Source organism: Engraulis encrasicolus, chromosome 4, assembly GCF_034702125.1.
Source record: "Engraulis encrasicolus isolate BLACKSEA-1 chromosome 4, IST_EnEncr_1.0, whole genome shotgun sequence".
Lineage (NCBI taxonomy): Eukaryota > Metazoa > Chordata > Actinopteri > Clupeiformes > Engraulidae > Engraulis > Engraulis encrasicolus.
In genome coordinates this window covers 13366029-13390689 of record NC_085860.1, presented here as the reverse complement: position 1 = coordinate 13390689, position 24661 = coordinate 13366029, and the positions used below count along the sequence as shown (strand labels likewise).

General features: G+C 44.8%; 3 protein-coding genes across 3 annotated transcripts in view; 1 reads left to right on the top strand and 2 right to left on the bottom strand.

Annotated features, from left to right (window-relative positions):
* Window positions 1-331: 331 nt before the first annotated feature.
* LOC134447086 (hatching enzyme 1.2-like) lies at window positions 332-14689 on the bottom strand. Its single transcript, XM_063196371.1, has 9 exons — window positions 14660-14689; window positions 14088-14150; window positions 13749-13809; window positions 10850-11002; window positions 9946-10063; window positions 9400-9578; window positions 9025-9106; window positions 674-807; window positions 332-373 (listed from the first exon to the last, which is right to left on the bottom strand). The coding sequence occupies exons 1-8, from the start codon at window positions 14687-14689 to the stop codon at window positions 681-683; spliced, it is 813 nt and encodes a 270-aa protein (XP_063052441.1). The 3' UTR covers window positions 332-373; window positions 674-680.
* A 1863-nt stretch (window positions 14690-16552) lies between these two features.
* On the bottom strand, window positions 16553-24016 carry LOC134447317 (hatching enzyme 1.2-like). Its single transcript, XM_063196720.1, has 9 exons — window positions 23906-24016; window positions 21288-21360; window positions 20862-20919; window positions 20446-20598; window positions 19735-19852; window positions 18353-18531; window positions 17932-18013; window positions 17175-17308; window positions 16553-16615 (listed from the first exon to the last, which is right to left on the bottom strand). Exons 1-8 carry the CDS (start codon window positions 23962-23964, stop codon window positions 17182-17184), a joined length of 849 nt encoding a protein of 282 aa, XP_063052790.1. The 5' UTR covers window positions 23965-24016; the 3' UTR covers window positions 16553-16615; window positions 17175-17181.
* The window catches only part of nup160 (nucleoporin 160), a 32397-nt gene continuing 31054 nt past the window's right edge, over window positions 23319-24661 (top strand). The window contains exons 1-2 of the mRNA XM_063196717.1: window positions 23319-23409; window positions 24094-24202. Of these exons, the coding sequence (XP_063052787.1) occupies window positions 23322-23409; window positions 24094-24202 (197 nt within the window). The 5' untranslated portion in view covers window positions 23319-23321. The remainder of the gene's footprint in view (window positions 23410-24093; window positions 24203-24661) is intronic.

Below are 24661 nucleotides of genomic sequence, written 5' to 3'. Positions count from 1 at the left end.
ATAAAGTTACTCTACTCTACTACTCTACTCTAAATATACCATCGAAGCATGTGTGTGCTGTGTTCACATGTTATCTAATATTCCTACATGATGTTGTTGTTTTAGCTCTAATATACGTAGTTTCAGTATTTGTGTACAAATCTATTACAAAACATAAATCATGTGAATTATTTGCTTCAAATCCACTCACTTCTGTTGAATGAAATAATTACTAGACTTGCAGCATTATTATTCGACAGCGTGTGGGATTTTCTACTTCTCTCTAACATAGTCATTATGCAGGAAATAAGTGCACACTCACACAGTGATACTTTTCATAAACTTTTAATAGCTGACAATGGCTGCAGTCTGAAAAACACGTCCTGTTGTTCTCCTGTTCAGGCAAAAATGGAAATGTGATCTTGTTAGTCCTCAAATCATAATTAATATGTTATCAACTGTTTCCATTAATGGAAATGGGATCTTGTTAGTCCTTAAAACATGTCCTCAACTGCTTTCACACGCACGTACACATATGCACACTCATAAACATGCATTTACACACACACACACACACACACACACACACACACACACACACACACACACACACACACACACAGTTTACAGTATACTGTATATAGAGATTCTAAGAGTATTATATCTTATCCAGTCTCTGTGGTATAGTACTTACTCTGTCATTAACACTTGTAGAGCCTGTTGACTCTAAGAATGTCATTCTTGCTCATCTCCGTGGCTGTTCCGAAAGGCACGTTAGGGTCGGGGTAAGGCTCCATGGTGGGCTGTCCATTTTTGGAGAAGGCATACCTGAAATCCACAAAGATATGTCATTGGTTCCAAGGCACAATAGAAACGAGAGAGCAAATAGAATAAAAAATTAAATATTTCAAAATGTATTATTGAAATTAATATTTGTGCTGACAAAAAATACTCCAGTAGCACCTTGTGGAATGATTGACAGCTATCGATGCACCCGTTGACAGTCTTAGCCCGTCTTGAAATCGAATATTACACATGGCTGTTGGTTCCGAAAGGGCTTGATTTGAGTAGGCCTATTTCAGAAAATACTGATCTACTGGAGTATTCACACACACAACCATCTCTAGGATTTACAAAGAATGGTCCGAAAAAGAAAAAAACACAATGAGCGGCGGTTCTGTGGGCAAAAATGCCTTGTTGATGGCTGAGGTCAGAGGAGAATGGCCAGACTGGTTTGAGCTGATACAAAGGCAACATTAATTCAAATAACCACTCATTACAACTGTGGTATGCATAAGAGAATCTCTGATTACACAGCACATCAAATCTTGAGGCAAATGAGCTACAGCAGCAAAAAAACGCATTTGGTGCCACTCCTGTCAGCTAAGAACAGGAAAATGAGACAAAAGAAGATCGGAAAAATGTTGCCTGGTCTGATGAGTCTTGATCTACTGCAACACTCAGGTGGAATGGTCGGAGTTTGGCGTCAACAACATGAAAACATGGATTGACCCAGCCTTACATCAACGTTTCAGGCTGGGCATATACAGAGGCGATTCTAGGATCAGATGGGGCCCCAAGCAAAAATGCAAAGGAATGAACATATGAACCAAATTCGCCACTACTGTGGTAAAGTGTGAGCTGTTATTCACTATCTAGGGGCTTGGGGGCCCCAAGCGGCTGCCTGCCTTGCCTGGTGACAAGATGCGCCTCTGGGCATATAATGGCATGAGGATATTTTCTTAGCACAATTTGGGCCAATTAGTACCAATTTATCTTTGTTGGAATGCAACCGAGTATTGTTGCAGGCAGTTAAAGTGGTAGTTCGCTATTTTAGACATTAAGCCTTGTTTGTGTGACTTCTGGGGTGAAGTAGAGATGTTCTCATCACAATTTTGACATTTGGTGCTGAACGGAGCATTTGGGTATTCAAGACTGCAGCCCCCCCACCTTTACATTGACTCCAATGAAGCACTCAAGCAATCAATCATAAAATGGCATTAAACTTTCTGTCATGAGCCATCTCACTCCACCAGTTCACCACCTTAATTGGTTTCAATTATCTGCCACAGTGCTGCTCACCACTCTCTACTCACCCAAACTAGCTCCACCTGTCTCTGCCCTGCTCCCCTCTGATTACTCTGCCAGCTGCACTACATTACCCACTAACCTCTCCCAGTATTTAAAGCCTTGTCTTTCAGCTCTACTTTGTCAGATCGTCTGCAAAGCTCACACCCTGAACCTGTTTGCTCGCAATTCTACCTGACTACTCCTTTGTGACCCCGGACCCGCCTGTACCCTGACAATTCTTCTTCCCCGGAAAACAAGACCTGCCTTCTGCCTTCTCGACTCCCGACTACTCTTCCACCCCGGTAATTCTGACCAGCCTTCTGACTTTTCACAACGATTTTGGATTTCTCTTGAACTGTACTTCTGCCTTGTTTCATCGTGCTGTTGTGTTTGTGTTCCCCCCCCCCAACCAGGACTACTGGACCACCCACCACCGGCTCCGTTGGACTCTTCACTGCCACTGGGGGGGGGACACGCACACAGCACGTTGGACGGACCACTGGGACCCCTGTAACCCTGGTAACCTCCTTCAGCACTGAAACCCCTGGAACCCTCACTCACTCCCAACTCCCCTTTCCCTAACTTCAATAAATCTCCTTGTGTGACGCAATTGTGGTCCTCTGGTCGTCTGTCTGATCCGTGACAGTACGATCTGACCAACCATGGACCCAGCGCACACTTCTGCCACCATGGAAACCGACGAACCTGAGCAACCCACTGCCATGCAACGTCTGGAACACAATGAGAGAGAGGTGAACCGCATGACTGGCGACATTGCCTCCCTCCTTCAGGTCGGCCACCAACAGCATCAACAGTTCCAGCAGCAACAGCAGCAGTTCCAGCAGCAACAGCAACAGGTCCAGTATCAGCAACAACAACTCGGCATGATCATCCAACTCCTCACCAACCTTACCCCAGCCTCTCTGCCCGCCGGCCCAGCTCCAGCCACTCCGCCCGCCGGCCCAGCTCCAGCCACTCTGCCCACCGGTCCAGCTCCAGCCACTCTGCCCACCAATCCAGCCCCCGACTCATCTGCACCGGTCACTGCAGCTGCTGCCAATGCACCAGAGCCCAATATTGGAAACCCAGAGCGGTTCAACGGTGATCCAACCCAGGTCCGGCCGTTCCTGGTCAGCTGCCGACTTCAATTCTCCTTGCAGCCAAGAACCTTCGCCACTGAAGGGGCTAAAGTCGGATATGCCATTACTCACCTGACTGGCCGAGCTCGACTCTGGGGAACGGCAGAGTTCGAACGTCAAACCCCGGCATGTGCAACCTTTGACCTGTTTGCTGAGGAGATGCTGAAGGTATTTGACCTGGATTCACCAACCGCAGAGGCATCCCGTGAATTGTTCACCATTCGTCAAGGCAGACGTACAGTCGCCGACCATTCGATTGACTTCAGAACCTTGGCCAGACGGAGTTCTTGGAACACACCATCCTTGGTGGACGCGTTCTTCCACAGCTTGGCTGACTATATCAAGGACGAGTTGGTCTCCCATGAACTGCCTTCCACCCTTGATGAAGCCATCGCACTGGCTGTCCGGATCGACAGGAGAATACAGACTCGCCGTCGTGAGAGGGGGCGCCAAAATCCACCAACCACCGGCATTCACAGAACTTCGACTGGGCCCTTGCCATCTCCTGCTTCTCAACCAAGCCAGCTTGACCAGTCTGAGCCTATGGAAATTGGACGAGCCTCTCTCTCTCCTGCCGAGCGCCAGCGCCGCTTCTCCTCAAACCTCTGTCTCTACTGTGGAGGTGAGAGACATCGTGTTGCAACCTGCCCTTTAAAAGCCGAAGCTCATCGGACATAGGGGGAGTCCGGTTGAGCTCAATGACTGTCCAGTCCTCCGACCGCAAACCTCTGCTTCAAGTTCACCTCCGTCTCTCTGACTCCTCTCACACCCTGGCTGCTCTGGTGGATTCGGGCGCTGAAGCCAACATCATGGACATCAAGCTGGCTCACCAACTGGGACTGGAGAACCTCCGCTTGACACCCCCTATTCCTGCCCGGGCACTGGACGGACACTTACTTGGATCGGTCACTCATGTCACAGCCCCTGTCTTGATGAGCCTGTCTGGAAACCATCAAGAAGCCATCCAGTTTCACCTGCTCCACTCTCCAGGCCAACCCCTCATCCTGGGTTACCCATGGCTCCGCCGGCACAATCCTCAGCTCGACTGGGTGACCGGGGTGATCAGGGAGTGGGGAGAGGACTGCCATCGAACCTGCCTACTTGCTGCTGCACTACCCCCTTGACCAGTACCAACCAACTCCGCTCCTGACCTCTCCAGTGTCCCAGAGTGCTACCATGGTCTCAGAGAAGTGTTTAATAAAGCCAGGGCCACATCTCTGCCCCCTCACCGACCGTACGACTGTGCCATCGACCTCCTCCCTGGAACAGCTCCTCCCAGAGGCCGCCTCTATTCTTTGTCTGCCCCTGAAAGACAGTCCATGGAGGACTACATCAATGACTGTCTCTCTGCAGGGTTAATCCGCCCGTCTTCTTCTCCTGCTGGTGCTGGCTTTTTCTTTGTGGGGAAGAAAGACGGATCTCTTCGCCCCTGCATCGATTACAGGGGACTCAACGACATCACGGTAAAGAACCGTTACCCTCTGCCTTTGCTCTCCTCTGCCTTTGAATTGCTCCAGGGAGCCACTGTCTTTACAAAGTTGGATCTCAGAAACGCTTACCACTTAGTGCGGATCCGGGAGGGGGATGAATGGAAAACTGCCTTCAACACACCAACAGGCCATTACGAGTATCTAGTTATGCCTTTTGGCCTCACCAATGCTCCTGCTGTGTTCCAGGCCCTTGTGAATGACGTGCTACGGGACATGTTAAACAAATTTGTCTTCATTTACCTTGATGACATTTTAATATTCTCCAGAAACCTGTCTGAACACACCCGCCATGTCCAGCAAGTCCTTCATAGACTCCTGGAGAATTCCCTTTATGTGAAGGCGGAAAAATGTGAGTTTCACGTCAAGACAGTGGCCTTCCTGGGGTACATCGTGGCTGAAGGAAGTATTCAAATGGATCCAGCCAAAGTATCAGCAGTCACTTCATGGCCAGTCCCAGAGAACAGAAAGAAGCTGCAACAGTTCCTGGGGTTTGCCAACTTTTATAGAAAGTTTGTCCGCAATTACAGTACCGTTGCTGCTCCTCTCACTGCTCTAACCAGCACCAAGCAACCCTTCACCTGGACCCCAGCAGCTGACAAAGCCTTCAGCATCCTCAAGGCTAGGTTCACCTCCGCTCCCATCCTCCAGATGCCCGATGTGGACCGCCAATTCATTGTGGAGGTAGACGCCTCTGATGTGGGAGTCGGGGCTGTAATTTCTCAGTGGGCTGCGGAGGATAAGAAGCTCCATCCCTGTGCCTTTTTCTCACGTCGGTTGTCCCCCTCAGAGTGCAACTACGACATAGGGAACCGAGAGCTGCTAGCTGTAAAGCTTGCCCTTGAAGAATGGCGTCACTGGCTGGAGGGGTCCACCGTTCCATTCCTCGTTTGGACTGATCATAAAAACTTGGAGTACATCCGCACAGCCAAACGGTTGAACTCAAGGCAGTCCCGCTGGGCCCTGTTCTTCACAAGGTTTAACTTTACTCTGTCATACCGGCCTGGATCACGTAACACCAAGCCAGACGCCCTCTCCCGCCAATTCCAGAAGGATGACACCCCCTCCAAGGATCCTGTGTCAATTCTGCCCAGCCCCTGCATCGTAGCAGTTCTGACCTGGGATATCGAAGAACAGGTGCTGAAAGCTCTCCGTAACCAGCCAGGTCCCAGCGCTTGCCCAGCTGACCGCCTCTTTGTCCCCAAAAACCTGAGGTCCCAGGTCATTCAGTGGGGCCACGACTCCCGTCTAGCTTGTCACCCTGGCGCTAACCGTACTTACGACCTGCTCGACCAGAGGTTCTGGTGGCCCTCTCTGAGAAAGGATGTACGAGAATTTGTCCAGGCCTGTCCCACCTGCAGCCAAAACAAGTCGTCCTGCCAGCCCCCAGCCGGATTGCTGCAGCCTCTGCCTGTGCCCACACGCCCCTGGTCCCACATCTCCCTTGACTTTGTCACTGGGCTACCCCCTTCCAGTGGCATGACGGTCATTCTAACCATAGTTGACCGCTTCAGCAAAATGGCACACTTCGTTTCCCTTCCCAAGCTCCCAACCGCCAAGGAGACCGCCCAGGTGGTCCTGGAACACGTCTTCCGTATCTACAGGCTGCCCAAGGATGTAGTTTCTGACCGTGGCCCACAATTTTCCTCTGCCTTTTGGAAGGAGTTCTGCCACCTGCTGGGAGCCACGGTCAGTCTGACCTCCGGATTCCATCCCCAATCCAATGGGCAGTCAGAGCGCACAAATCAGGAGCTCGAGAAGGCACTGCGATGCATGTCATCCCGCAACCCCCATTCCTGGTCGCAGCAGTTGACATGGGTGGAGTATGCACATAATTCTCTGACCTGCTCTGCCATCGGTATGTCCCCCTTCCAATGTGTCTATGGATACCAGCCTCCTCTATTCGCCAGCCAGGAAGGGGAGGTTACCTGCCCATCTGCACTTGCCTTTGCCCGCCGATGTCGACGCACCTGGTCACAAGCCCGTGCCACACTCCTCAAGTCCATTGCCAGGTACACGACTGGAGCCAACCGCCGGAGAAGTCCTGCTCCCACCTACCGTGTGGGCCAAAGGGTGTGGTTATTATCCAAGGACCTCCCACTTAGGGTGGAGTCACGTAAGCTGGCACCTCGGTTCCTAGGCCCATTCCCTATCGAGAAGGTGATCAGTCCGACTGCTGTCCGGCTCCAATTGCCTAATTCCATGAGGGTGCACCCCACTTTCCATGTGTCTAAGATCAAGCCCATTCACGTGAGTCCTCTGGTCCCTGCTGCACCTCCTCCTCCTCCTCCAAGGCTCGTCGATGGTGGTCCAGTGTACACCGTCCGCCGCCTGCTTCGGTCCAGGAGAAGGGGTAGGGGTCTCCAGTACCTCGTCGACTGGGAGGGCTATGGACCTGAGGAGAGGACCTGGGTGCCGTCTGGTCGAATTGTGGATCGGACTCTCATCACCGCCTTCCACCGGCTACATCCTGATCAACCTGCAATCCGGAGGGGGCGCCCCAGAGGGGCTCCTAACCGTCCTGCCCACCTGACTTCTCATCCTGTGCCTAGCCCTGACCCTGTTCCAGTGCCCGTGACCCGTAGGGGCCGCCTCCGGGGAGCCCCTGGCCGTCCTGCCCGCTCTGCCTTCTGTCCTGCACCTGGCCCTGTCTCAGACCCTGACCCTGTCCCGTCCCCCGATCATGGCTCTCCGCCTTCCTCCGAGGATCTGGACGTTCACTCGGACCATTCTGAGGAGTTCTAGCCCGCCGCCTGCTCCCCTCCGCCCGCCCAGCGCGGTGTTGCTCTTGGGACTTCTGGGGCCGTCCCTTGGGGGGGGGGGGTTCTGTCATGAGCCATCTCACTCCACCAGTTCACCACCTTAATTGGTTTCAATTATCTGCCACAGTGCTGCTCACCACTCTCTACTCACCCAAACTAGCTCCACCTGTCTCTGCCCTGCTCCCCTCTGATTACTCTGCCAGCTGCACTACATTACCCACTAACCTCTCCCAGTATTTAAAGCCTTGTCTTTCAGCTCTACTTTGTCAGATCGTCTGCAAAGCTCACACCCTGAACCTGTTTGCTCGCAATTCTACCTGACTACTCCTTTGTGACCCCGGACCCGCCTGTACCCTGACAATTCTTCTTCCCCGGAAAACAAGACCTGCCTTCTGCCTTCTCGACTCCCGACTACTCTTCCACCCCGGTAATTCTGACCAGCCTTCTGACTTTTCACAACGATTTTGGATTTCTCTTGAACTGTACTTCTGCCTTGTTTCATCGTGCTGTTGTGTTTGTGTTCCCCCCCCCCAACCAGGACTACTGGACCACCCACCACCGGCTCCGTTGGACTCTTCACTGCCACTGGGGGGGGGACACGCACACAGCACGTTGGACGGACCACTGGGACCCCTGTAACCCTGGTAACCTCCTTCAGCACTGAAACCCCTGGAACCCTCACTCACTCCCAACTCCCCTTTCCCTAACTTCAATAAATCTCCTTGTGTGACGCAATTGTGGTCCTCTGGTCGTCTGTCTGATCCGTGACACTTTCGTTTGCAGAGACATGAAACTCACCGAGTGGTCAGAGGTGGGCAGCGATACGTTGGCTCGAAAATCACCGCGAAATACGCTTCCAGAGAAGATATATTCATTATTGTCCGTCTTCATTGATTGTATTGGTTTGACTAGTATTACTCCGCGCGACCGGAAATGGGGGTGCGTTTGTTTACGTTACTATCTATGGTTTGTATGCAAGCTGTAGTTTTTGTAGCCAGTCCCGCTCAAAGATAGCCGTTCTACCTCGCTCCTTGATGGCTACATAAACAACACACTATCGCTACCTACTGGCTGGATGTCTACTGCTATTCAACGGCGTCTGGGGAAAAATAGGTCCGCCAAATGCTAAACAACAGTTAGAAGGCATGTTTCGCTGCAATTTTCGGGTCAATTTATCGCTGTCTACCACTGACCACACGGTGAGTTCCATGTCTTCTCAAACAAAAGTTTAATGCCATTTTATAATCGATTGCTTGAGTGCTCTATTGGAGTCAATGTAAAGGTGGGGGGGCTGCAGTCTTGGATACCCAAATGCTCCGTTCAGCACCAAATGTCAAAATTGTGATGAGAACATCTCTACTTCACCCCAGAAGTCACACAAACAGGGCTTAATGTCTAAAATAGCGAACTACCACTTTAAGGCAATTCCGAGGACAAAAGGGGGTCCAACCCAGCACTAGAGAGGTGTTCCTAATAAAAGTGGCCGGTGAGTGTTCTAAGGGATGGGGGTGACGTGAGTGTTACAATCACCAGGCACTATTTTAGAGGATAAAACTGAACATGATAAGGAAGAAAATCTGGACTCACTTGTGGTACTGCATGACAGAGTTGTAGTCGTACGGAGTGCCCTGGTTCAGAGTGGCGATCTTGTCGAAAGCGTACTCCAGGCCTATTTCAAATGAGATAATTCATTGTATCAGGACCATTGTGAAACACTGTCAAAGTGTGAGCTCTACGTTTAAATATTATATGTCTGTGTAAAAATAAGGTATAATGTAAAAATTATGTATAATTTCAAATGAACATTGTTATGTCATGTCATATGTTCTCATATTTGTTATTGCAAAGTGAATGGAAGTGAAAAAGGAGAACCAGAAAGAGGGTGGAGTAGGCAAAGCCCCTTATACAGTACTACTGGACCCAAAGGCCCTATAGCACCCGGGTCCAAAGCCCCTATCCTACCGGACTGCACGTTCTGCAGGAGGACTCGGATGTACTGGTCGCGATCACTACGACACTGCTCATGCTTGAAGCCCAGGGCGTGCAGCAGCTCGTGCTGAACAGTGTTGTGGTAGATGCAGCCCTGGCGACCAAGAGAGAGGGTCTGGCCATTACCGAGACGGCCCACGTAAGAGTAGCACCTGCGGAAGATGAGAGGGAAAGTACTCCTTGTTGAATATGGTAGACCGTGGCCTTGTGGTTAAGCAGATGGGCTTTTGATCAGAAGGTTGCTGGTTTGAATCCCACCCTTCCACTACCTACTTCTCTTCATGGTTGAAGTGCCCTTAAGCAAGGAACCTAACCCCACATTGCTCCAGGGACTGTAACCAATACCCTGTACTTAAAAAATAACTGTAAGTTGCTTTGGATAAAAGTGTCAACTAAATGTAATGTAATTTAAAATATGGTGTAATTTTGTGATTTCATGGAGATGGAGAGACCAAGCACCAAGTCCTAACCTGCAGCATTAGTTTTCTCAGCACAGTAGACAGTAATGGTGACTCCTACCCGGTGTCAGACTTGATGTAAATATAATCCCTCTGGTTGCTCCATCGCACAAAGCGGATACAAGTGGAGCTGGAGAAGGACTGAAGACCACGCTCAATGACAGAACGCTCACGGTCAGCTAAACACACACACACGCACACGCCCGCACGCCCGCACGTCGCACGCACACACGCACGCACCCACGCACACACAGACACACACACAAATACATTATTTATCACTTCTTCACTGACAAAGGCTTCCAAAAATCGAGTTGTTAAATCAAATCAATTAACAAATCAAGAACCAATAGATTGACTTTTGGCCATTACGAAGCTTGAAAACACACATTTTGTAGCCTGGTGAACCAGCGCCACCCGCTGGACGACAAAATGTTTTGTCTACGGGTGGGTCTGGCCTCGCATAATGATTCAATGAAGCCAGAATGCCATGAATCTGGCAAACCAATTACAACACAAAGATGTGTTTTGAATCAAAGCGGGCAGGGTTTTGAGGGAAGGTTGTTCTCATCAACAATCTTCGGATGTATTATGCATCGAGGCCAGACTAAATTAGACATCCACATTTAGTCTGGTTTATCAGGCTACACATTTTGCATTCTTTAGCAGATCAATACTTATTTTATTCTTTATTCTATTTCAAGTAACACATACTGTATAAAAGGAGAATGCCAATGACATAGCCAGCCCTATTTTGAATTCACCATCTGATTGCTTATGGTACTTACATACACCCAGTGCTTTAAGTGGGCGGGTAGCCTATGCTCATTGCTACAGAGTACGGGCAATTGTCAATTTTAGCTGTATACAATACTTCTTTTCAACAGTACCTTTTTTAGGTGAGTAGGCCTACCAGCACTTATTTTTTGCCATTGCAAACACCAAAACAGGTGTTTAATACTCACAGTACTCATTGGTGATGAAGTAGGGCACATAGACCAGACCGTCTGAGGACTTGGGCCACATGCAGTCTCTGGAAGTGCAGGGGTCAGCGTTCCTCTCCCCCTCAGAGTCGTAGGCAATGTCATCCACTACATAAGGCTCATCAGGCCTACGCACTTAAGACAGAAAGGCAGCGCACAGTTAGTCAAACAGGCAAACACACTCAGTGTTAACATCTGGGTCCCCACGCTTTGTAAATTGCTTGAGCTCTTGTCATTTTGGATAAAAACATCTGCTAAATAGACTGTATAATATAATATAATATAATATAATATAATATAATATAATATAATATAATATAAGATAACACACAAGAAGAGTGGGATTTCACATCTAATAAAGTTTCATATGAATCAGTAGCAGAGAAAAGATCCTTTATTTAACCCAAAGGAAATAAAGATTTCAAGGAAAGATTGAAGGAATTAATTTTTTCCCTTTTTTCCCCACTATATCCTCCTCTTTGACGACAGTGCTGCCTTCGACAAAATAAATTACTACATAATAGTGGTGTGCATTGGCACTGCCCTCACGATACGATTCGATTATGATTCGGGAGGTAACGATTCGATTCGATTCGATTCGCTTCGATTCAATTCTGCATTGCAATGCATTAGATTTCTACTGAAAGCAAAGCAAATGTTTCATCAGTCATGATGAGGCAATACAAGTAGTCAGATACTGAGCAACATTTTATTGGCTGTTTTCTGTCAGTCTTGCAGTTTTCAATGCTTTGAAGTGCTTTTATTTAATTTACTTTTACTTTACTTTACTTTACTTTATTTGTTCAGGACATTGCACATTAATGAACATATACATACATGTACATATATGTAAATATGCCAGATTGTAGCCCAAGGGCTAATTTCCATCTGGTGTCCAATAGGCAGGCTAGATGTTTACAAGCAATAGACTTTAAAATAAAACAGACTGTTAGTAACAAAATAAATAAAACCCACTACAGAAGCAAAAGGCATGCATGTAAATAAAAGGAAAAGAGAAAAGAAAAAGGTCCCAAAATAGGGCCATGTGTTATGTGAGTGTGTGTGTGCGTGTGTGCGTGTACACTGTGTAGAGGCTCAGACCATCAGTGTGAACATGTTTGTTGGGCTCGAAGCCACTTTTTATACTCCATCTCCAATTTAACATTCATTTGCTCCTGAAATATCCACGGAAGTAATTGAAACTTAAAGGGACACTGTGCAGGAAATGGCCAAATATAATGCTCATTGAAACTGAGTTGCCTAATGCCAAATTTGATCTTTTCATGAAAGTTTACTAAGTCATAAACTAATATTTTCTAGTATGGCCCAAATACAGTCATTTTTGCTGCTAAAAATGGCTATTTCTGGAAATTCAAAATGGCGGACCATGGAGAAGATCCCCCTTTTCACGTATGAAAAGTGCAATTTTTCCAGTCATAATGAATACTTAGAATTTTATGGTGGTGGCAAGTATTCATGAAAAAGGTAACATTAGTGAATGGGTAGCATGAATTCGGGAAATAAACAAAAGAAATCTCACACAATGTCCCTTTAAAAAAATTGCCGCATCGATTCTGGAACTTGCCGCATTGAATTGAATTGTCCATGCCCCGCATTGCATTGCATTGCCAAATCGATTATTGTGGACACCGCTACTACATAACACCCTTCTAAACCTTCTGGAGCCCATTGGCCTCACCAACACCGCCCGCTGCTGGTTTAAATCTGAACTGTCTGAAAGATTCCACTATATCACCATCAATCAACACAAATCTCACACCACCCCTGTCATACACGGAGTACCTCAAGGTTCAGTCCTGGGCCCCATTCTCTTCATTCTCCACCCTCACTTGCTCCCTCACTGACATTAAATACCGGATGAACCACACCTTTCTCAAACTCAAAAGTTATAAAACTGAGATAATCAACAACAAGACGGAGCACATGGTGGTGGCCCCTCCATCTCTGTCTAAGGAAGAGGGGGATATCCTACTGAATGTGGATGGCTGTACCATCAGGACCTTGCAAGAAGTGTGTAACTTGGGTGTTAACCTGGACTGTAATCTCTCACTCCAAGCCCACTTCAGTAATATCACCAAATCCGCCTTCTTCCACCTCAAAAACATCTGCAGATTCCGACCCTCACTGTCAGAGTCCGTTGTGGAGACTCTGATCCATGCCTTCATCACCTCCAGTCTGGACTGTCATATTGTCTTCCGCCCAAAGCACTGGACAGACTACAGCATGTCCAAAACATGAATGCCAGGATCCTCACACACACAAAGCGGTGGCAACATATTACCCCCGCACTCAATCAGCTTCACTGGCTCCCAGTTAAGTTACAAAACATTCTGTGTTGCTGTCCCCACCCTTTGGAACAGTCTACCTCTACATATCCGCCAAGCCACATTGGCTACGTTCAAAAAGCACCTGAAATCACATTTATTTATTGAGGCCTGGGCCTTAACCCCCTCACCCCAAATCCCACTTTTACCCCCTCACTTCCTCTCTCTGTATGTGTTGTAGTGTGTGTGTGTGCATGTGTGTTTGTGCGTGTGTGTGCGTGTGTCTGTGTGTGTGTGTGCGTTTGTGTCTATGAACTTCATGTAAAGCGTCTTTTGAGTACCCAATTAACCCATTTTAGCCCAAGCCCCTTGTGGGTGCCCTCTCCCTATTAAAACCTAAATATCTTAGCCTCCGAAGCACATAAAAACATGAAATAAGTTGCATTTAAAAGCTAGAACCTTCATCTTGTACTACTGTAGAATGTGCTCAGTCAGCTCTAACATGCCCACATTTTCAATAAAACAGCTCAAATCTCAAGAAATGGAATGCAGCGTATATGTCGCTCCAGGACACAATGGGTTAAGAAATCTCTTACCTACATCCTTGTTTGCTCTATAAAGTCTTCCAGACACAGAGGTGTCCTCAACACCAACCTCCTCTAGAAGGAAATCATTAACAAAGATGTCAATACACTTGAATTACTCACAAACTGAAAATCATATAGGCATATGAGTGCAATACATACAGTAGTATTGACAGTAGGAATGAATATGGCAAGAAACTTACACATATTAGGGTCAGGATAGGTGTATGAATATGAGAAAAGACAAAAACATGATATTTTTATTATATAAGCATTCATATGTAGAATTCACACACACACATGCATGCACGTACATACAGACGCACGGACGCACACACACGCTGTACAAACCTCAGCGCAGGCGGAGGAGAGGACAAAAACCCCAAGAATGATTTGAACAAACATCTTCAGCGTCTACAGGAGAAGCCAGACACATGAGATCACGTAGAATGAAACCAGTCTGACAACATCCCGTCCCATGGACAGCACAAAAAACACAATAAAAAATCTGCATGAATATATGGTTTCACTGTGATTATAAACAACTTGATGATAATGCACAACTGTTTTATAAATGTTGTTAAGTATCACATTGTCAGCCAGGCTTATCACACACACAATAATGCTGACCCATTGACATGTGTCAATGATGAAGCCCACACAACATTGATTGAAAAGATGTCTAGTGTGGCATTAACATTGGCCAAGATCCACTGCAGATTCATAGCAAAGACTGAAACTTACCCTTTACTTGTCCAGCAGTCAAACGTCAACCAACTCTGCCTGCCAGTCTGTCTTATATACGGCAGTTCACTTGCAATCAGGGCCACTGACAGCTTTGACCGGGCCCAGGACAAAATCATCTGAAAAGGCCCCCCTTTCAATACATACAATGTAATGGGGACTGAAATCTGGCTCCCCACTTTCCCTGGGCCTGAGACAGCTGACCCCATTTGGCCTGATGTTGTCATAAGAGGTGATATCGGCATGAAACTGATGTGTGACACATGCTTGCTTCTCACTGCTGGATAAAGGACAAATGTTTTTCACCTGCCCAAGAACTGCAGATGGAAATTAGCTTGTACGCTATATTATCTGGTGCAGGTCATCTCTTTACTTTTGTAACTAGTGTACTTTGCACATGGTCCCTGTTGAAATAAACCAACCAAACTAAACTAATCAAATATTGAATGTGTTCTTAAATGACAGTGTGACAAGTAATAAGTGTTATCAGTACAGCCAATATAAAACAGCAAGCACTCCAAGTTGCCTATATTTTGTAGGTCATTTAAATATAGATAAGAAGTAAAGGTACTTTACACGTACATAACATTAAAACATAAGTCTTTCATCATCAAATATATTGGCCAATATTTCTGTTCAACATTTTTCTAGTAATATTTTGAAGAAAATTTTTGAATAGGGATGGCGAAAATGTAAAAAAATCTTAACCGGCTACTGAGCCTCATTAACCGGTGGTTAACCGGGTTAACCGGTAATCTTAACCTCTTTTTTTTAAGCTGTGCAGACAGGACCTGTCATGTCCAGTGGCATACAAAGTCACTATAGCGACCGGTAAACTGTTGGCTCTGTGCTGTGGTTGCGCTTAATAAATTCCGTCATGGGACGGCTCATACTCACATTTATAATTTTTAGATATTGAGTGATCATATCACCCCATATAATACAACACCAATAATACGTGTGTGTGTAGTGTGTGTGTGGGGGGATATTATTTTTTTTATTTAATGTAACAGATATGTTGAATTACAAGAGACATGAGTCAGAGCATCAAAAGGTTTATGTGGAATTGCATTCAGTACCCACACGAGGAGGAGACAATACTACATTTGATATATGTAGAAAACCAATTCAACCAAACAGAGCTGAAGAGGCTCTAGTGTGTGGCTCTAGTGTTGAGTGACTCACATTGGATGATACTGTAGGTGCATTTGTTGGGGTTTGTTAAAGGTGCAGTATATAGGATGGTGGCCAGATTAGGTAGGCCTATTGCAACTATGCTGCTCATTGCAACTTGTGCTACCTAATGCCAAATTTGATCATTTGATGAATATTTACTAATAGACACATATTTACTAGTATGACCGGAGTACAGTACATTTTGCAGCTAACAATGCCTATTACTGGAAATTCAAAATGGTGGACACGTAGAAGATCCACCTTTTCATGAAAAGAATAATTTAGCAATTCATAATGACTATTTTGAATTTGTTGTTGGTTGTAAGTATTTGTGAAAGTTAACATTTGGGAATGAGCAGAATGAATTCTGGAAACAAAATACTACAAATATTACATACCGCACCTTTAAATATACCATCGAAGCATGTATGTGCTGTGTGTCTGTGTATGTGTGTAACTGCAAGTAGCCTAAAGTTGAAGGAAGCAAGAAAGAGGTTCTAATGGGATGGTTGGTGGTGTATGGTGAAGGCAGCATGATAGGCAGTGGGAATATCAGAGTGGAGACATACTGCTTTAAACAGTACATGAGTTGAGGCCCGTTGGAAAAAAATGGCTATTCAAATGTTCAAACAGCATTTTCAACTCCCATATTTATGTTCACAGGTTATCTGATATGATATTCCCTGCATGATGCTGGTGTGTGATCTCTAATCTATAAAAACATAAATCTATAAAAACATGGATCAGGTGAATGATCTGTTTCAAATCCACTCACTTCTGTTGAATGAAATAAATACTAGACTTGCAGCATTATTATTCGACAGCTTGTGGGATTCTGTACTTCTCTCTAACATAGTCATTATGCAGGAAATGAGTGCACACTCACACAGTGATACTTTTCATCAACTTTTAATTGCTGGCAATGGCTGCAGTCTGAAAAAACATGTCCAGCTGTTCTCCTGTTCAGGCAGAAATGGAAATGTGATCTTGTTAGTCCTAAAACCATAATTAATATGTTATCAACTGTTTCCATGTTTTCACACATGCACACTCATGAACATGTATTTTCACACACACACACACACACACACACACACACACACACACACACACACACACACACACACACACACACACACACACACACACACACACACACACACACACACACAAATTATTTCTCATTTCAATTACTTGAGTGTAATACTATACAGTACCGTATACTATTGGTGTGCAATTGGCACTGCCCTTACGATTCGATAAGATTACGATTCGGGAGGTAATGTTTCGATACAAATTGTTTCAGTGCGATTCTACGATGCATTGCAATTCGATACATCCAATGCTTTTTTTATTTTAAAGGTCATTTGCTCTGGAATTCCCACGGAAGTAATTGAAACTTGCTGCATCGATTATGGCACTTACCGAATCTATTATTAAATTGTCCTGTCCTGCATTGTGATGCATTGCCGAATCGATTATTGTTGACACCACTACAGTATACAGTACAGTACTTACTCTGGCATTAACACTTGTAGAGCCTGTTGAGTCTAAGAATGTCATTCTTGCTCATCTCCTTGGCTGTTCCGAAAGGCACGTTAGGGTCGGGGTAAGGCTGCATGGTCGGCTGTCCATTCTTGGAGAAGGCATACCTGAAATCCAGAAATGAGAGGATTACACTATGAAATGTTATATACTGTATATCTGAACCTTTATTTCTCTAGTGCCTCTATCCTCTATACCAAAGGAGGGTGCAAGCAGACTTTTCCACAATCATGTACGATCTCTCATCGACCCACGATTTGATACACTGCAATACGATACGCTATTTACCATTGTTATAAAATAACTACAGTAGGTTATATGCAGAATAGGTTAAAACAGGCTACTAAAATCAAACAAAGCTTAAAAATGATGATGATTTGAAGATTGGAAGGACTTATCACCTCATATCATGTGGTAGGTTTCTGGTCTGAAGGGTAACAGAACTTGTAAAGGGCATATCACGATTCTGCCTACTTGCACTGTGATACAGTTTTGTGGGACTGCGTATTACAATTTCTCGATTCGATACAATATCGTTACAGCCCCATTACTTACATATGAGGAAAATGAAGAATGGGTAGTTTTACAATATGTTCCATACTATAAGACTTCATTAAAGCCCATACACAGTATAGGCCCTACTGCATATATACTGCAAATCTTTTCCCTGGGGGTGGCACTAATTTAAAGGATAAAACTAAATCTCAATTGGAAGAAAATCTGGACTCACTTGTGGTACTGCATGACAGAGTTGTAGTCGTACGGAGTGCCCTGGTTCAGAGTGGCGATCTTGTCGAAAGCGTATGCCAGGCCTATTTCAAATGATACAGTGGAGACAGTTGATTGTGTCAGGATCATTGTGAAGCAGAGCTAGTGTTAGCACTTCTGGAATATAAAATCTGATATGAAGTTATATGTAAATATGTGTGAAAAGTGAACATGTGGTAAATAAGTTTAAAAATGTAATTTCAAATAGGCCTAAACTAGAAGTAGGCCTACTACGCCTACTCCTACTAGAAATACAGCATTATTTAAATACGTTTTGATTATATGTCAAATGCATGGAATTTCAATAGGCCTACAGACTGAATGACAGAACAAAAGGATGAATAGAAGGAGGGTCTTGCAGGCAAAGACCCTACTGTATATACCGGACTGCACGTTCTGCAGGAGGACTCGGATGTACTGGTCGCGGTCACTACGACACTGCTCATGGTTGAAACCCAGGGCGTGCAGCAGCTCGTGCTGAACAGTGTTGTGGTAAATGCAGCCCTGGCGATCCAGAGAGATGTTCTGGCCATTACCTCTGCGGCCCACATAGGAGTAGCAACTGCGGAAGATGAAGAGGAACGGGATGACAATTTGTACCTCCTCTGTGTTGAAAATGGGGGTGCCATGGCCTAACGGTGAAGGAGCTGGACTTTAGATCAGAATAAGATAAAATTCCACCCTTCCACTCCCTACCTCACTCCATGGCTGAAGTTCCCAAGAGACTGTAACCAATACCTTGCCTGTACTTAAAAAATAACAAAGTCGGTTTGGATAAAAGTATATAAACTAAGTGTTATGTAATGTAAAATGTCAAGTAAAAGTAAAAGTGCTTGCCTTAATCAGTAAAAGTAAAAAATACTGTAATTTCAGTAAATATTAGCAGACAAACTGGAAAATATTTATGGTAAAAAAAATGGCCAAGGCTAGAAATCCACAAGACAGCATACATCTATTAACCACACAAGTGAATACAAGTCCCTTTGGTCCGCGACCCCCCCTCAGTATGTTCGCGCCCACCCTAGGGGTCCCAACCCCCTGTTTGGGAACCTCTGGTCTAGTGCTGGCGGAGGAAGCTCCATCAGTGTGGGTTAATGAGGATCTCTTGTGATGGTGCTCGGTGGCACAGGAGATAAACAGTCTCCATTTCCACCTCAACCCACCTAAATGATAATTTCTTTTCTTGAATATTGCTCTCGTGACCACTGTCCGTCTTGGTAAAAGCAATCATCCATTTGCATAGTTATCATAACAACAAAGCTACGAAGTATTGGTGCAAAGCATCAAAGTTAAATCAGTCCACTCTTTATTCTGGCGTAGTTTTCCAGTAGGCAAATTGAAATTCTCAACATTAATTCGCTCCAAAAAGTAGGTCGATTTGAATTTGAAATAGCCAACTTCACTAGACTGACTCTGTCATGGGAATTGATGCAGCATCACATTCCAACACATTAATCTAAGACAGATCACGGGTTGAAATGATTGAAATGGTTTTGTGTTAAAGCTAAAATGAGCAATTTTTCTTGATTTCAGCATCAATCACATCAATCTGATCATCATCAATCTGATTTTTACTCAGTACTCAGGTCGGATTCAAATGTAGTTTAAGTACAATACTTGTGTCAAAATATAGACCCACTTCCAAAATTAAAAATACTCATTAAGTACTTAATTACAGTAATTTGAGTAAATGTAGACATGATTAGTTACTTTCCACTCCTGGCCATTGATCTGAATAAGTGAAGACAGTAATGGATGCTCCTACCCGCTGTCAGACTTGATATAGACGTAATCCCTGTGGTTGTTCCAGCGAATAAAGCGGATACAGGTGGAGCTGGTGAAGGACTGAAGACCACGCTCAATGACAGAACGCTCACGGTCAGCTAAACACACCCGCGCGCACGCACGCATGCACGCACACACACGCAGGCACAAACACACATGCACATATGTAGGCCTATCACTCCTACATTGACAAACGTTTCCAAATCGCTGAACTACTGAAGAGTTATTAAATCAAATCAGTTAACAAATTAATCAATAAATTGATTGAGGGTCATGACTTTCGGCCATTACGACGCTTGAAAACACAAATTTCAACCTACCCGCACTTTGCAAAATTAAGATCAATACTTGTAGGTGTATCTTTACTTCTTTTATTCTTTCATCTATTTCAAGTCACACACATAAAAGGAAAATGCCAACGAGATAGACAGTCCCATTTTGAATTCACAGTCTGTTTGCTTACAGGGTATGCTATATTTGCATACACCCAGCGCTTTAAGTGGGCGGGTAGTAGCCGATACTCACTGCTACAGAGTACGGCCATTCTCAATTTAGGCCTCTGTTGTAGCAGGACTTTTAAAGTAATACCTGTATACAGTACTTATTTTCAACAGTACCTCTTTAGATGAGTACCAGTACTTCTTTTTGCCATTGCATATACATCTTGTAAAAACAGACGTTTAATACTCACAGTACTGGTTGGTGATGTAGTAGGGCACGTAAACCTTTCCGTCAGAGGACTTGGGCCACAGACAGCCTCTGGAGGTGCAGGGGTCGGCATTCCTCTCCCCCTCAGAGTCGTAGGCAATGTCATCCACTACATAAGGCTCGTCAGGCCTACGCACTGTAATGGACCAGCAGCGCACATTTAGTATTAAGTAATAATCATAATGTAATATTTGTTCATATATAACAATTTTGGAAAGCAGTTTGGAAAGGTTTCTTTTGGTTTCAACAGGATTAAATGTCGGTGTCCTTTTATTATTATTGCAGATATTTCTTTGCAAATAACTATGAAAGTGAACAAAGGAATGTAAGTGTGAAAGGACGAGGGAATTTCAACTTCAATAATAATAATAATACAAAGTAGTGAGAGCGATGTCTTACCAACATTTCTGTTTGCTTTTTCAAGCCGTGCAGAAACAGAGGAGTCCTCCTCTGCCTCCTCTGAAATGATAAAAAGACAATACTGCACACTTGGTTTGACACATATGAAATGTTTCCAACACCTGGCAGCTTGAAAACCACTTACTTGATTTACGGTGTGCACCGTGGTCAGTTGCGGGCCATTAATACACCAGAGCAGAAACAACAGCATGAGAAAAACAATTATGAGGTGCCACTCAAATGGCGTCATTATAGAACAGACATAGCACTGTGCAATAGCAAACACTCACACACTTGTACTCATACAAACACTACACACAAGCATACAGATGAACACATGAGTAGATGCACACACACACACACACACACACACACACACACACACACACACACACAGTATGTAGATACACTTGACAACAAACTTACCTCAGCATAGGCAAAAGCGACAAGGGCAAGAAGCCCAAATGTGATTTTGACGGCAATCATGTTAGGCAGCAACCTGAGGACAGATAAGCTGATATCATTTCAAAACATTCAGAAAAATATACACCTTATGAAACTACGCACATTATGAAAATTTGACTACCAACATAAACATTATCAATGCAGCACACCACTTGTGACTCGACACATACGTACCTTTAAACGAGCAACAAAAGCACAAGGGTTTTGCAATACCTTTATATAGCGTGAACTGGCTGCTATATGCACCTAATCAGGGAAACGGACATGGGGGACAAAGGGATCAGTTGTCCCAGGCCCAGGGAGAGAGGGGCCCCAGAATTTGGTCCTTATTACATTGTATGTACTTAGGTGGATGGGGCCTTACAGATGATGTCAGCAGCCCTGGGCCCAACGTGTGGGTTCCCTCTTCCTATAATGTCTCCATATGTTAGCTTCCCACAGTAAAGTCCAGGCACATGCATGCCACCTCATGGACTTTATGCAGCTCTTTTATAAGAAAAAAAAGCACACGCAAAGATATCTTGCTTTCTATTACTGCATACAGGTGGGACAAAGAAACCAACCCAGAGACATTCAGTAAAATGTAACAGTAAAGTAAATTGTGTAATATTTTATCTGTGTTGGTTGTTTTCTTAATGCAGTTGTTAATCAGCAGTCAAGTTTTGGGAGAACTGAGGACACTATGGCACATCTGCCTTTGTCACACGTGATGTAGGCCTACAGTGGCTATGGGAAAGAGACGTACAGAGCCATGTGGAGGCATAATAAAGAGTAACAAAAAAACAAAACAAAAAACAACCAAACAACCAAACAAGTAAGCAAAAAAAAAAATTGTGTTGAAGTTGTAGGCCTGGCTAAGAAGACAGAGAAAATTGAAGGCATATTCATTTGTGGCAAAATGTATACAGGTTGGCTGATCGATCAACCCCCCTCTCTCTCTCTGTGTAGCCATAATGCCATGCAACAGCCTTACAGCGCTCAAACAAACATTACTCATTCACAGGCCAGTGCCAGTCCCATATTAGTATCTGGCCTATAGGCCTAGGACTAATGGTGCATTCCCCAGGGTTGGGAGATGGTATGTTTCTGACCTCCTACTTGCTGAAATGCATTGGAACGCCTGTTGAAGCGGAATGTTCAAGTCGCGAGCTGGGGCAAAAGCGAAGCAAACCGACTTCGCCCCATTGACTATCGTGATGTCATCACAGCAATGGCAGCGCACAGTGTTAGGAATAGTTTATGTTTCACATCACCATTCTATGGACAAATAAGGTTGATTTGGACAGGTTAACGGTTGCAAAACAGCCTGTCAACTTTTCTAAGGTGTAGTTATATTGACATTGTGTATTTCAAAGATGAAATGCGGCTAAATGAAAATGCATGCTGTTGTTTACATTGCTGTCATCTTTGAGAAGTGGATATGTAGTTTTTGTCCCTCCATGTTTGTAGTTTGTTTGACTTGCTGGTTGGAACGCTTTCAAGTGGGAGGTAGCTGCCTTCTTGTTGCCTACTAGGAAGCTCCTACCTCTGGGGAATGCACCATAAACACACACACACACACACACACACACACACACACACACACACACACACACTGGCAGCAATAAAAGTGTTCACGCCTACAAATAGAAAACATATATTGTAATGATGATGACTGACAAAAATAATTTGAGGTACATTCAGCTGCTTGATTTTAACAATGATGTGTTGTTTACAAACAGACTGCTGGTGCTGAAATATGCAAATAGCTCTATAGGTCTACATAGCCTACTACAGCCACACCAGCATTTAGAAGGTCAAGATCTTGATTATGACAGCCTAAATTTAACTGATGCAGATGTCAGTCTGTTGCTTTGATAAATAAAAAACAGGTAATTTATGCGAGTGTTTATGGAGCATTTCTGTTTTCATATCACTGTCACTTTAAATTTTCGAAAGGATTGAAGGCGCCTAGCTTCCTGTACGCTTCCCACTCAAACCAATGCAGCGGGCAAGATGGCGGCGCTGGACAGGAGCTTCATAGAAATATGTGGATTTGAGAGGGAAACGTTTTCAAAGTTCCGCGACATCAATGTCAATTTAGGTAATCATTTTCAAGTTCCCCATATGATGCGAAACCCTACGCGTATCAATAAACATGGCCTAGTGTATTAACTTGAGAGTTATACATTGAGGATTCACGAGTGTGCTATGCTAGCTACCCGCTAAACAGGCATTTGTGGTGGTGTATGCTAGTTCGCTAACATAACCCGGTGCCTCATGTCATGCCGACTTTGTTGCAGCATTGATATGAACTGTTTCGGAGAGGTCAGTTCATGGTGTATCTGTGATGTGTTTTGGATACATTTACTAATCCATGTCGAGGATTTCAGGATTAAAATGTCATTACTGCGCGCGCATACAAGCACAATTAGCTAGTTGGAGAGTGTTCTGTCCAATTCTTCATAACTGGTTCCGTTAGCCATTTCACTGCCCTGCCACCTGTAGTTTATTCAACTTTCCCTATCATATTGGTATTGTACATTCTGTTTACAAGGCAAGGAGGACTCTAAACAAGGTTATAGAGGTAACGAATGTACCTGTAGCACGCCGACTTTGTTATATACGAAAAGGTAAATACGAAGTTGTTTCCCCTCATCTCGCGCCACACATGACCATTACCAGGGAGCTTGGTGGACCATCATTGGCCGTTTTCATCATTCATAACCACCATGTAGTAGTGCCAAAGGGCCTAATCTTGCTTTGTTTTGTGATGGTTTATTACTAGGCTTGAGTGCCCTTCCTGGAGGTGTCAAATGTCCAGACAGCGCAGGAGGCTTTTACTATGAAGAGAGTGGGAAGCTCCTGTCTGTCACTAGTAACAGATTCATACACTGGTAAGTGGAGCCTGCACGAATGTCAACAAGTCCAAGTGACTGCTACTGACTTGCATCCTTTGACCAGCATTTTCCCCAAAAAATGAATGAACAGAGAACTAGTTTCTCACATCCAGAATGCACCACATTGTTTGCATTTTTACATTTGTACAGATTAAAACTCAGATAATAGAACTTATTAAAGTAACAACTAACCCAGACACACACACACACACACACACACACACACACACACACACACACATATATATACAGACACAGGGACACACACACACACACACACACACAGAGTGATGCAATACATTAAAGGCCAACTTCCGATAAAACACAGTTTTACTCAGTCCTTTTGAAAATCGGACGGTCACCCCAAGTTAAACTCACTTGCAAGGCTCTCGTAGCGGTGCGTCACCTCGCCTGGCTGTTTTCTGGTGTTTCCCAATTGACATAAATGATGCAGAG